The sequence below is a fragment of the Mytilus edulis genome, chromosome 12, assembly GCF_963676685.1.
Source record: "Mytilus edulis chromosome 12, xbMytEdul2.2, whole genome shotgun sequence".
Taxonomy (NCBI): domain Eukaryota; kingdom Metazoa; phylum Mollusca; class Bivalvia; order Mytilida; family Mytilidae; genus Mytilus; species Mytilus edulis.
Window position 1 is genome coordinate 9,600,340 of NC_092355.1, and position 15,646 is coordinate 9,615,985.

Sequence of the window (15,646 nt, forward strand, 5' to 3'; positions counted from 1 at the left end):
AAACCATACTTATAAACATGATAAACCTTGTGACTTCTGCCCCCCACCCTTTTGGAACTCATTATATATGGTTAATCTAGACTTTTTACCATTTCCACACATTTTCACAAACACCCCCACCCCCATTCCTTTTTTCAAAATCATGGATCCACATCTTCAATGATACTTCAATGAATATATTTGATATAATTTCAAATATTTATTTTTTCAAATTGTTACAGATAATGAATATGAACCAAACTAGATATGAAAACAAACAAAGATAACCCTTGTCCAATACTAAAGACATAATTATCATAGTCAACAATATCTATTAGAACATGTCAAGCATGTGATTATGATAAAAACAACACATGATCAATTCTGCGTCAATCTTTTTCTAATGACCTTCAGTTGTTAATTTATACAGTGACCTGTACGTGTTGTTTTCTTTGTATCTAGTGACCTAAATATGTTGAGTTTGTATGGTGAACTTTAAACTTTTAACTTTTTAGACCCATTGGTGGCCTACAGATTTGCTGAATGGTCTGCTCTATGGTCGGCTTGTTGTCTCTTTGACACATTCCTCATTTCCATTCTCAATTTTATTAGTTAATTTGCATGATCTGTTAATAATTTCTGTGCCATTTATGGTCTCTTGTGGAGAGTTGACTCATTGGCAATCATACCTGTGACATCTTCTTATCATGCTAAATATTTTAGATTCAGGGTAAAATTTTAGTAACACAACACTTAAGTACTATTGTCCAGAAAATATTGGTCAATCGTTCGATCGGTCTGTCTGTCTGTCTGTCCATCTGTCCATCTGTTCATCCTTCCGTCTATCTGTCCGTCTGTCTGTCTAATACATTCTCACTCGTTTTGATATCTATAAATACATATGATGTCATCAGCACTGATCAACTATATATATTATTACAGAATCAAAACCTAATATGAAACTAGAGGTTCTAAAGAGCCTGTGTCACTCACCTTGGTCTACAGGTCTATGTGAACAATGGTGAATATTAAACAAAGGAAGCAGATGGATTCATGACAAAATTGTGTTTTGGTGATGGGGATGTGTTTGTACATCTTACTTTACTGAACATTCTTGCTGCTTACAATTATTTCTATCTATAATGAACTTGGCCCAGTTAAGTTTCAGTGGAAAATGTTAGTTAAAATTTACAAATTTTATGAAAATTGTTAAAAATTGACTATAAAGGACAATAACTCCTTAGGGGTCAATTGACCATTTCCGTCATGTTGACTTATTTGTAATTTTTACTTTGCTTAACATTATTGATGTTTACAGTTTATCTGTATCAATGACTATAAAAATATTCAAGATAATAATCAAAAACAGCAAAATTTCCTTAAAACTACCAATTCAGGGGCAGCAACCCAACAACGGGTTGTCAGATTCATCTGTAATTTCAGGCCAGATAGATCTTGACCTGATAAACAATTTTACCCCATGTCAAATTTGCTCTAAAGGCTGCGGTTTCAGAGTTATAAGCCAAAATCTACCTTTCACCCCTATGTTCTATTTTTAGCCATGGCGGCCATCTTGGTTGGTTGGCCGGGTCAACGGACACAATTTTTTAACTAGATACCCCAAAGATGATTGTGGCCAAGTTTGGTTTAATTTATCCCAGTAGTTTCAGAGAAGAAGATTTTTGTTAAAGATAACTAAGATTTACGAAAATGGTTAAAAATTTACTATAAAGGGCAATAACTCCTAAAGGGATCAACAGACCATTTTGGTCTTGTTGACTTATTAGTAGATCTTACTTTGCTGAACATTTTTGCTGTTTACAGTTTATATCTATCTATAATAATATTCAAGATAATAACCAAAAACAGCAAAATTTCCTTAAAATTACCAATTCAGGGGCAGCAACCTATCAACGGGTTGTCCAATTCATCTCAAAATTTCAGGGCAGATAGATCTTGACCTGATAAACAATTTTACCCATGTTAGATTTGCTCTAAATGCTTTGGTTTTTGAGTGATAAGCCAAAAACTGCATTTTACCCCTATGTTCTATTTTTAGCCATGGTGGCCATCTTGGTTGGTTGGCCAGGTCACCGGACACAATTATCAAACTATATACCCCAATGATGATTGTGGCCAAGTTTGGTTTAATTTAGCCCAGTAGTTTCAGAGGAGAAGATTTTTTTAAAAGATGGCTAAGATTTACGAAAAATGGTTAAAAATTGACTATAAAGGGCAATAACTCCTAAAGGAGTCAACAGACCATTTTGGTCCTATTGGCGACTTATTTGTAGATCTTACTTTACTGAACATTTTTGCTGTTTACAGTTTATCTCTATCTATGATAATATTCAAGATAATAACCAAAAACAGAAAAATTTCCTTAAAATTACCAATTTAGGGGCAGCAACCTATTAACGGGTTGTCCGATTCATCTCATTTCATCTCGGACGACGGACGATGGACGACGGACCACGCCGGACGCCAAGTAATGAGAAAAGCTTCTGGCCAGGTGAGCTAAAAAGGATCTATATCATGTATATCAGCATAAACACAAGTGTACAACAATCTTACCTCACTAGGAAAGAATGGCGCTATCAACGACAAACACAGGTAGCTCAGAAAACTGCATAAGGATATACTTATTAAGATCAGTTTGTGTCGGCTGCCTAAGGCACGGAATGAAAATGTTGGAGTTGATGAATCGGGAGACTCAATATCACAAGATCCCTGAATTTTATTCTCTAGTCCTTCATCCTCAGAGTTAGATGAAATTAATGATGTCTCAACGATGACAGTCTGAATTTCTTTTCCTGTTGGGTTCACATTTCGACCATCTGTAAATTTGTCCTGACTTTTTACTGGCTCAGAATATTTGTTGTCCTGATTTACCACTGGGTCAATAAATTCCTCATCATAACAATTACTTGGGGAAGTTTTCCACAGTGATTCCACAGAACTTACAGCACCATAATTCCCTGACCTTTTACTCCCATTTAATGAACGAGAACCCCTTTCTGATTTAGAAGTTTCATCCTCACTATGTAATGTTTTTTTGTTAACTAACAAGTTCTGACTTTTTGAGTTGTTTGAAAATTTAATAGAAAAGTCATATTGAACTGAAACATCTTGCTCGTCTGTTTGATTAACATTTTCTTCATTGTTCTGCATTCTGTCATCTTTCTTTTATTCATTCGACTTCAACCTAGAAATAAATAGATAGCTTATGGTTATAATGATTTGTTTGGAAGGAGGTTTACAGAGTTCGAGTTATAAATCAAAGAAGTATACTCATTCTCAAACTGAAGTATATATGTATAATGTTATGTGTTTTATGTTTATTAATAGGGTAAAAGGTTGGAATGACACTTAAGGAATGACTGTAATATTTTTTCTGTCTATGAACAAATAACATAAAAATGTGGTGCACACTAAATAACGCGCATAGCGGGTTATTTAACAGTCACTCACTGTGGCACAGTGAGTGACTGTTAAATAACCCGCTATGCGCGTTATTTAGTGTGCACCACATTTTTATGTTATTTCGAATAGACTGACAAAATATTACAGTTATTTCTTATAATTTAATTCTAAATTCCATTTTTAAACGGCATAAATCATGAAAAAACATTGATGACGTCATGGTCACATGACAAAATTGTGTCTATGATATGATAAACAAAACAATGTCAGCCAATCAGAAGACGTGTAACATCCTAAATTAAATTATATCATCATAATCATGAGAACTGAAACAAAAATAAAATTAAGTACTCAAAATAACCCATAATTTAATTAAAAATTTTTTATCTATATAAAAAAAGAAGATGTGGTATGATTGCCAATGAGACAACTCTCCTCAAGAAACCAAAATGACACAGAAATTAACAAATATAGGTCACTGTACGGCCTTCAACAATGAGCAAAGCCCATACCACATAGTCAGCTATAAAAGACCTTGTAAAAATGGCTGGACCCACCCCTGGGCTGGTACTGCATGATGCATCCTGAGTTCTGGAAAGGTGACCTATAAATAAATATGAGGCAAAAGTGTCTTTTCTTCTTTTTGTTGTTGTTGTTGATTTAGGTAGTAGAAATATAATAGGGCCAAAGATTTCAAAATATATACATTTTGTTTGCAAAAATTTCAATTTACCATTATAAATACTTAAAGACTTAATAGAAAACCTACCACAGCACACGTCATACAAAAATTGAGCAAAAGATCTCAAAACTTAACTTTTTGTGATAGGGTATGATCATTGTACATAAACATCTTAGTTCGCACAGGAAAATATGGGACATTGAACTATTTAGCACAAAATAGTGAAAAACAGAAATTTTATTTTTCTATTTTGTTTTACATGTACTATTTGATCAAGTGACTTAAACACATACCAGTTTCTTCTTTTAGAAGTGCATCAAGTATTCAGTAAGGCTATCATTGGTTAGTTTGTGGGTCAAGGGGAAGGGGGAATGGAAGGACTGCATGACTCCCCCCTTTCTATCATTTTTTTTAAATGTTACAATCAAGGAAAACTAGTTTCAATCTATCTTTCCATATGAATCCTTTGCATATACCATGATGACTCCGAGATTTCAGGTAGTAATAATTGATTAAAAATTAAAATCATAACTTAAATTGAAGCAAAGCTGTGTGTCTTTCTTTCCGGCGCCTTTAAGTTAATACTTGCAGTAAATATGATGACCAAAGTATGTGCATGTTAAATATGATGATTGCTTGAATTTGTTTTAGTATTTTTTATTTCAATTTATTTTTGTTGTAACGTTGCTGTCATGTTCCATTATACAAATACTTTCACTCTTGAGTCAAGATGAAGATACATGCATTTTGTTTCACGTACATTGTTATCTAATAAAATACATGTATATAAACAGTATAAAATCAAGGGTTTCAGAATGCGTACAACAAATAATACTAGTTCATTAACTGATTGACGATGGATGCAAAATGTAATAACATTAACAAAATCAACACAAAATGAAAGGAAGCCAGTTTAAACAAAATATATATATAATTTTTCAATTAAGACCAATCGTTGTATCTATTTTATCATCAACTAGTGTCTAGTGAAGTGGTGTTCCAAAAAGGATTTAAAAAAAATTCATATATTAATTATATGTCTTTTTGAATGAATTATAAATACTAAAATCAACATAAATTATTTGGGATGATTCAACATGTTCAACAGTGGATAATTTGGGTGCAAATACTTGTATAGAAAAAAGACAGATAAGACAAATTTTATTAGCCAATTTTGGGCCCCCAGGGGCAAAAAATTTATAATAAAGATAGAAAGAAAATCCAATAAATGACAGATTACATATCAAATTACAGACAAAAATATATATATATATATAATCATGATAATATTACAATGTAAGTTACTCACAATCATGTATAACTGACCATAATTATAAGTGTTTCAGAAGGTAGAACAAATTTGCATAATTCATCAATCAAAGGGAGGTAATTATATATGAGAAATTTATATTTTAAAGATATTAATATTATATTCCTGAATCTATTTCATAGTGAAATTTTCCTTGAATCTTATTTTTTATATTCATTTATGTAAAAAGATGACTTAAACATTTGTTAAACATGATTTAATAAGACAGATAATATTTCACAGGAAAATACTATCCAGCTGTTGAAATTGCTTTTGTTCCAATATATTGTTATGCTATGATTTATCTGATTTCCATATAATTGACACCTACATCTTTGTCCCCAGACAAAACTATTTTGTAGTTAAAAATATCATAATACTCAAATCCTTCCATTACTATTTTCAGTAGTATAAATGCAACTATATTTCTACCTTTACTTTTGAATTTATATTTATACTGAGATCTGAAAACAACTCACTTTTAATACCTGTATTTCACTTACCTTATTTTATATATATTACATTAATCATGATCATGATGATATTATTTCACAATTATGATCTTTGAAATTACTTCTGGTTTTATTTCATATGTTTCATGATAATTGTCTTTTTAAAAGAATGCTATTTACTTGAATATTTAAGGATATTATTTTCAATGATAATTTGTGAAATTATTTCCCATTATCATGATTATAATACATTTTTTTTTTAATTTAGCTTTGATTCAAATACACTATTATTATTTCATAGTATTTGTAAATATTAAGGTTTTTTTAATAACTATTCAATAGTTTAACTACCCAGATAGAATTTCACGGCAAAGGAAAAAATATCCTTGGGAAAAATTTTCCTTCGGAAAAAATAACAATTTACATTACAACATTTTTTCCAACGGATCAAATTTCACCCAGATTTAATTTTGCTTTAAATAAACAGGATATATATAAAAGAGAGAAATTCTGTAAAATATAGATAGTTTAGTCACCGGTATTTTGCCCATCTCTATTATATTGTAAAACTATATATATACATGATATAATTATCTCATGATTATATATATGATAATTTTGTATGCCATAACCATTTAATGTAAATGTGGTTGTGCCAATAAATATTGTATTATAAATCATAATTGTCTATATAAAAATTATAAAAGACTTAATTTGTATTGATAATGATGTACATTTTGGAAGATGTTGTAGCCAGGGAGAAAACACAAAATATAGAAAGAATTGTAGTGTTTACATTTCATTCTAAAAAAAACTTACCTGTTACATGCATAAATTAATATAATGCATTTGTAAATGTTTCACCAAAACAATATTTAAATACCTGAGACATATATATACTGCCCTCGTACGGCGTCCTTGATCTGTTGATTGACAAAAAAAATAATGTATTGCATTGTATTGCGTGTTGATACTAGTTTCTTTTACTTCTTTTGAAAAATGTAGTGCTGTATTCATTGATCAAGTATTTTATGCGTTTATCTTGTCCTACATTTTGACCTTAGTCTTTTTGGAGGAACGGCATAACAACAAAAAGCGAAAATATCCTTTCAAGTTGTCGGAATTAAATTATCATTCTTTCTTTTCTCATTTTTACATCTAATACTAAAGTTCTTACCTATTTTGTTTCCTAAGCAATTATAAATAAAAAGATACAATTCCTAAATTAATTATTTTCTACGTCGTTTCATATCTTGACCCCAAAACAATAACACGTGTTAAGGTTAGAGTCACATGAATGTAATGTGATACTGTACATTTTCGCGCTAATTTAAAAATAAGCTTTGTTTAGACATGTTAGAGTTGGATAAGTATATGCAATACATGTATATGCAGTTGGGAATATAAAAGATTCATTTCTGCAGAGGATGATGACTAATTCTGATTAAATGGTACAAAATGACTTGACTATCTACTATTTATAATAAACAAATCATTTTAAAATTGTATGTTTTCGAATATCATAAATTTATAGTTGTGAAAATGAATAATCAGTCCCTAAATGCTTTAATGAAAAAAAAAAATCTTGCTTCAATAGTGCAGAAAATGAATAATCTGTCCTCTTATTTTACTAAATAACCGATCAAAAACAAATCCTTCTGCCCACCCCACCCCAGTCAACAGCGTAACATTTTCCTGCATGCATATATAATACGCAGATTATAAGCATGATTAAATTAAGCTTAATGTAAAAGCTATAAAAAACCATGATACAAAATGTAAATTAGCATGATTAGAAAGCTGGTAAAAAAACATAGCATAAAAAAAATCAAAAATAGGATCAGTATATGAACTTTATACGGTAAAATTTCCAAACAATACATTAATTGTAGACAACACTTTAGAGCCCCCCCCCCTAAATCTGGGGGAAAAAATGATTGATTATATATATGGAATCACTGAAAGATGACCAGAGCGGCCCCCTCTTAGGCACTCAGGGGGTACTTCCTATATGTTTAGTGGTATGAGTGTGCCGCAAAACAGGGTAACTTTTTCATGCCCTGCTGGTTAGAACAGGGTCTCTTTTCAGTGGCAGATCGAGAAACTTTCATAAGAGGGGGCCATTGCTGCCTAAAAAGGGGGAGCGCTCCAGTCATGTTCAGTGATTCCCTATACAAACAACCAAATTTTTCCCACAAAAGGGGTTGCCCGGGTCCGCTGAAAAACCCTCTTAATCCGCCTCTGCTTTTTCATAACCTGCTGGTTATAAGATCAGGGTTGCATTTTCATGCCCTACTGGTGAGAATAGGGTCTTTTTTTAAACAAATTAATTTTCTAGGACAGGATCGCTTATTTAACTGTTTAAGATACAGTATATATATATATAGAACTGCATCTATTTTATATGGTCTAGGACAGAGTAAACATTTTCTGAGCGTGTATAGAACAGGGTATGTTTTTCAATATTTCTGTTTAGAACAGGGTATATTTTTAATGTTTTATGGTTAGAACAGAGTATGATTTTGCAACTGCTGTCGGCACAGTTATGCCCAAAAGGATAGTCAATACACCCCACCCCCGGCCGGGTGTGCCCCCACTTATGAAAATTTCTAAATCCGCCACTGCAATAGACTAAATTATTATTAAAGTTTTGTCTGGTTTTCATGAATTTTATAGTCCTCGTATGCACGTTTCCACAGCTGCACATAAGTTAGTTCATTTTGCCGTTTTCAAAGTTTTTCAAAACCAGCTGTAGTTCTTCATATAAGTCGACCTTAGCTTTTTGAATTGTTTGATATCTTACAAATTCTTGTCTTCCATATACGAACGTCAATGGTCAACAGAAATTAACGTATGTACATGTAATTTATGAGAGTGAAGAATTCGAATAAACCAGATCCGGAAGTCAAGGCCAAAAGTAAAAGGTAATTAACACCTAGCCATAAAATCTGAAATAAGACCGGCAAAAAACTAAACTTTTTATAAATCGCTATTTTGTCGGAGACGTGCATTTACAGCCATTTCCATTCCATGACTAAAATATGACTGAAATTAGAAATTTTACTAAAATCATCAGCCCTTTTTAACTTGTTTTTATTCGAGAGTCACTGATGAGTCTTTTGTAGACGAAACGCGCGTCTGGCGCAAATACATAATTTCAATCCTGGTATCTGTTATCAGCTTATTTCCACACCGTCGTAAGACTTTTTTTATGGTAGTAATTTTCGAACAAGTCGTTTTATGGACAAGAATATATTAAAAAGTTTGCAACTCCCTTTTTACAAAATAAAAATTTGAATACATTGCTTACATGTAGTGATTTTTTTCTAGCTTTTACCATATATCTTAAAATATTTTATTCTGTATTTTATTTATTATCATTTAATTTATGCACGACGGGTGCCACATGTGGAGCACGTACTGCTTACCCTTCCTGAGCACCTGAGATCCCCTGTTGGGGTTCGTTTTGCTTAGTCTTTAGTTTTCTATGTTGTGTCTTGTGTACTAATTGTTATTTGGATGGAGAGTTGTCTCATTGGCATTCATACCACATCTTCCTTTATCTATTATTTATCTGTTTGTCTTTTTCTTTAGCCATGGCGTTGTCAGTTTGTTTTCGATCTATTAGTTTGACTGTCCCTCTAGTTTCTTTGCCCCTCTTTTATAAAATTTGCAAAGTGCTCACTCAGGGGCGTAGCTGTAGATGAAGTTGTCAAAACTCTTTAATTATCGAATGTCATGTGTACACTAGTCTGTCGTCCTTAGTGAATGGAATATTGGATAGAATTGAATGTTTTTACGATTTTGCCTTATATAGAAACTATAAACTAGAACTTTGGTTTAGATCATTTCACTTCTAGACTATCAACAAAAACTTGAATGAACCTCAACTTAGACACATGAGTTTTATAATTAGTTGTTGTTAGTTTTCAACTATCTTTCCACTTTGTCTTCACCCAACTTGCCAATGATGGTCGTCCGTTTGGCTGTGCAGGATGTATAAATACGCAGTCATGTCTGGTCAGAATGGGGACATTAAATCAGATGCCTAGTTGTAGAGAGAATGCAACTCTTTGAGGAGTTCGTAGTTGGTCTACTGAAAGGCAAAATTTCTGCTCCTATCCAATAATCCGTTATTTCCCAATGCATGGCATTTTTAAATTTCCTGACCTTCGTTCTGGACGACACCTCTCCAAGTTGTATTTATTTTAATTTTGTTTTTCAACGGTCCTGAACTTGCATAAACATTTGACACTGGATGTAAAAAAATCAATCAATCAACTGGCTTCCAGTAATTTTGAGTACTTTCAAATCTGCGTGTAATGGCCACAATTATTGAAAATTCCTAAGCAGGTAGGGATTTTACAGTAGAGGATATAAAGAAATACGAATTTCTTGAATTTTGTTAGGCATCGACTATGTCTGTATACATGTTTGTGTGGCTAGGGTGAAGGTTTAAGATTCAAAAGAGTGATGGTTGATGTCTAGCCAAAAGGATAGTTCTATTATATAGTAGTGTTTACGTACCTATTTTTTTTTTTATGAAGGATCGTCAATATGTACTATTAATTAAGTTAAACGTATATATCAATCAGAACGGAATATGATATGATAATACCAAACAGCGTGTACTGCTTAATCAAAGGGATACGCTGATCTACGCTAGGCAATGCATATTGTAAATATTTTTTTTATATCACGAACTGTACTGCGTTATTTAATTCACCAGTCAGATGTTATGGTACATTATTCATAATTCTTCAAACTTTTCATCATGTATATTATAATTTTATTATGATTAAATAACCAGTAAATTTAACATTTGTGTACATAAAATTTTGCAGCTAAAACGCTGCAAACTGTCCCCCCCCCCCTGAACCCCTACCAGGGCTATGCCCTGGACCTGCTGGGGGCCTTAAGCGGCCCCAGACCCCTACCGTTTGATGCCTACAGTTGAATGAATACCTAGCTACGCCCCTGTGACAATCATTCATAGTGAAGTAATCTTTATTGTAAATTCAGACGTAAATTTAAGTATCTTCTTCATAGTAGTTGTCATTACTATCTTATATTGTTTGAAGCATATAATACTTCATAAAACTTGTTACTGTTGGTACGGAGTTTTTAGTCGTTTTTTTAAGGCAAAAGAAGTCTCTGGATCTAGCAATTTTATCGGAGGAGTGTGTGATGGTGCACGCAGTAGGTCGTAGGTCAATGCCATCAAAAACGTATACATATCAGATCTAGAAGTCTAAAATAATTATGACGTCTTGAAAGGCTATTCCCTATAATATGATCTTTCTAATTTAAGTGCCAAATTAGAGTTTTGACCCCAATATCAAGGTCCACTTAACATAGAAAATGATAGTGTGAGTGGGGCATCCGTGTACTATGGACACATTCTTATTGTATTCTAGTCTATTATTCTACTAATCATGATAGTAATTAGTAAAGTGTGAATATATTATGCATATATGGCAAGCAGACCAGTGATATTGTTGGCTTTTTTCAAAACTACCTAGAGCTTTTTTTATTGGGAAAATATGCGTTATTTTTATCAAATTGGGATATTTAAAATAAACCATGACTTTGACTAAAACTTCAATTTGCAGACCCCCTTTCAAGAGTCAAACCCTGCTTTGAAATTTAGGTGTCACACCACCAATTACTCCCTCCAATTTAGAACGTATGTGAAAGTAGCCCTATACTCTGACACAAAATAGTGCTTTTGATGTCCTTGTTTACTTAAACTAACCAACTTTCTATGAGGCATAACATAAAATGATAAATTGGTATTTCAAGACGCCATAATTATGTATCAGTTATATGCAGTAACGGTTCCAGGGTAAAAAATGGACCGGGGGGAGGGGGGTCCGGGGGTTAGAACCCTCTTGTTTGGACTATGCTTTTGAATAGGGGACATTATTGAAACCCACTTCTATCAAGGGTATGTGCCACACCTTTTTAAAATGTCTTGATCCGCACCTGATAAAAATGACAAGGAAAGAAATCAAGATATAGAAAAAATATACATGTTTGCTCAAATTTACAGAACGACCCTTTGAATGTAATACATGCACCGGGGATGTTGCTTTTTATCAATATTGCGATTCCAATTGAAAACGAAATATTTTGATCAGGGAGAAGGAAACAAAAATAAGAGTTTCGCCATTTCATTTAAAGTTTTTAAACATTTTAAGCATGTTTGTTCTGCGTGCGTTAAAGCTTCATAATCATAACTTGACGCTTATGTGTACGTTGCATAAAAAAATAAGATTTCTGATGGGTTTTTTTTTTGGACATAATCTGCCCTTAGCTAATTATAAATGGTCGTTCCCTTATGAAGAATATTGTGAATCTTAAACTACACTTGACGAAGACAGGGATGCCACGTACACCCGGTGGTAAACCATGATCCTCATGTTTAAGATATAATGTGGGATGGATGAGGGTCATGTAACATCTTTAATTTTCCGGCCATTTTTCTCTTTTCTTTATATGAACGTACTCTTTTTTGTTTGTGTTTGTTTCAATATTTTTTATTCTCTTGCACATTTTTCTGTTGTACTAGCCCATTTTTCTCTATTATATAAATCCAATCCAGGGCCTCATACTTGTGTCTTTTAAGTGTTAAATCAGGATATAAATTTAAACGATTTAAACGTCTATTTCAAGTTAAAAAATCATGTAATTGATCTCAATACGTCCTGATTTATACATAGATACAGACCAAGATATACGGATTATAATTTAACAATCCATAAAATCCCAACCGTATGAGGGGGTCAGAAATAACCGGCAAGATTCGGTTATGGTAAATGATGTGACCATTCATATAATTTCAAACATACAAGTATATAAACAGACAGCAAAGGTCCTGACAATATGCAAATTTTGTGATCGAATAACCATAAAATAACAAAATAAAAGAGTTTATAAGATAATGAAAACAAAAGTCAAATATATATAAGCTTTCACATGGTATCAAGTTAATTAAAATCTGACCAGACACTATTTTAAAACAAATTGAATGTTTTCTTTGTATAAAGTATTTAACGAAAAATCATGACAAAATTAATACGTAACTCCCTACACTATATGTAATCGTTGTAATCGTGAGATGTCAAACTAGAAAGAATTCCGTGTACTTGCAAGACCCATCCATTCAGTGCACCGTAACAGCAAGATTATCTACGTGATCAAAAATATCTCAATAAAGTTTCGCATGTGAGTGTTTTTTTATATTCCATTAACGTGCCTCTTGATTAACAAGATGAGGATTTATATAAACAAGGGGATTTTCTCAGCGGTCATTGATATGAAATGCGATTAATAAATTAAACGGAACTACAGTAAAATGATTTTGTTTAAAAATAGCTTAATATCTATATATTTTTATTTTAAAATTTACTTTCGTCAACAAAAAGATAATTTCATGAATAATTTATTTCCATGAACGTGATATTTTGTATTATAATTACTTGATTTCATTTGAGGTGACTTATAGGTCCATTGGGCATTATATTTATCATATATTGTATATTTATAATCTGTACATATTAACACATGTCACTATAACAAATAATTTAACTACTTACTTACTTACTGTAAGTTGCAGTTAAATAGGTGATAACGATGGAAACTATAACATGCGTAGACGGGGGTTGGGGATGGCAATGGGAGGGGAGTTGTATGACTTATACCAGGGAATATTGGTTGTTATTTAGAAATAAATGCTTCTTTTTGCAGTAGCTCAATTTGTATACGAATCGCACTTTTAAGCGTTTTATAATCAAATTGTGCACAAGATCAACACTGTTGCAAACATATTTTTTTATGCTACAACCATTACATTACGACAGTTCCCTTTATATAAAAAAGAAGATTTGGTATGATTGCCAAAGCGATAATCTGCACTAGAGACTAAATGACGCAGAAATTTTAAAACAACTAGAGGTCATTACGGTCTGTAACAATGATCAAGGTCCATACTGCATAGTCAGCTATAATAGGCTCCGAAAAGACAAATGTAAAGCAATTCGAATGAGAAAACTATGCTTTGATTTGAAATTATATGAAACGCACGTCCTATTAAGAACGGGGAAGATATTTCATTTTGGAATGTTTTGCGATTGCTTTAAAATACTAGAAAGATTCTTCTGAAGCTGACATAATTTGTTATCAATTTTTGCTCATATCAGATTCAAATCATAAAACAAACTTGATTAACAAGATGTAGGTTCTGCAAAGTGGGTCTATCGGATGAAACATTAAGACGATAAATTTGGACTGACTATCACTGTTTGAAGATATTGTTTAGCCGTCAGTAAACATTATGTAAGGAATGTTAGCCGTTTTCAAAAACACAACACGAGACCCCTACCAATATTGAAAGGTTACATTTGATACACAAAATGCTAATTTGCTAACCGAGTTTCTCTCTGCACATACACCCCTTTTATACATCTCTAACAAGTAAACAAGCAAACAACCCTTTAATATATCTCATACAAGGAAACGAACACACACCACTTTTATATATTCAACACAAGAAAAGAACACATAGCCTTTTGATATATGCCACACAAGCAATGCAATTTGATATCTTAGTAGCATGAGTTGGAAACCGGCGAGGGAAGAACAAAAAAAATAATGCTAGCGCAAATATACAGATCTAACATTGCTAGACTGACGTTTAGACGAATTATAGTATACAGAATATATTTTCAGCCTTGTATCACCATCACTGCTGGTGATCCGATGAATATAATATGTTGTAGAGTCGTCACTGGTTCGGACGATATAACTATTTCTATGTCTGCATCTTACATTAATTTGAAGGATTCTTTACAATAGATATTTCAGGTCATCTGTAACATTTCATCTTCATGCCATATGTATCATGCACGGTATTACGACGCTAGATAAAAACTGACGAGAAAAGATAACACCCGGCCACTGAAAGCTCTATTTAAAGAGTCTAGGTGACCGAGTGGTCTGGCATAGCGCAATGCGATTTGGTGCCACGATATCTCAGTAGCATGAGTTCGAATCCGACGAGGGAAGAACAAATAATTTGCTAACGTAAACTGTGATTCATGGTACGATAAGTTTATTTTTACGCTTTTGATATATATTTTTACTTCTCTTGTTAATGTACGTCAACCTCTTATCTTATCAAAGAAGACATCTAACAAAATATTCTTATTTTACTTAAATAACTTGTTGTTTTCAAAATAACTGACATATGTTGCATGTAATTTGATGAATGATTAAATGCGTGTGCCAACATCCCTGTTTTTCTATCGATAATTGTCCCTGCCTAGCCAAGAATATGAATTCGACAAAAGTAACTTTGTTACTCAGAATGCTAAGCAGTATACATTCGTTTTGAGATATTATTAGATAGTATCAAGGATATCATTATTTTAAAATATTGACTGTAACATGTGTAACATGCCTATGACAGTATTGTTCCTTTTTCTTCTTATTTATTTGCCGGTTTACCCTTTTTCTATTGAGACAAGACCAGCAAACCAAACACTTGGGAATTACATAACGGACGCTCATTATAATGTCTTACTGGATCTCTTTAATTTAGAAAGACAGGCACGGTTAAACCTAGAGAAGTATGTTATACGGTTAAATGAGAAGTTTTCGAATATGGAAAAGGATTCAGAACGTACACAATCGAAACTCAACAACATTGAGAAATCCCAGGTTAAACAAGAATGGAAAGAGGAGGTCACTTTACTCAAAAATCAAGCGGGTGCCATCAGTGAAACTTGTGGACAACTGTTT

General features: G+C 32.6%; 1 protein-coding gene across 2 annotated transcripts in view; it reads right to left on the reverse strand.

The window, feature by feature from the left end:
- Nucleotides 1-7,136, reverse strand: part of LOC139499643 (MFS-type transporter SLC18B1-like) — a 32,536-nt gene extending 25,400 nt beyond the window's left edge. The window contains exons 1-2 of one of the 2 annotated variants that reach the window (XM_071288392.1): nucleotides 7,023-7,136; nucleotides 2,554-3,184 (exon numbers count right to left, since the gene is read on the reverse strand). In XM_071288392.1, coding sequence (XP_071144493.1) covers nucleotides 2,554-3,150 — 597 coding nt within the window. In that variant the 5' untranslated portion in view covers nucleotides 3,151-3,184; nucleotides 7,023-7,136. Of the gene's footprint in view, nucleotides 1-2,553; nucleotides 3,185-6,728; nucleotides 6,962-7,022 lie in introns of those variants that run through there. The other variant, XM_071288393.1, reaches the window with a different exon arrangement.
- Between the last annotated feature and the right edge of the window lie 8,510 nt (nucleotides 7,137-15,646).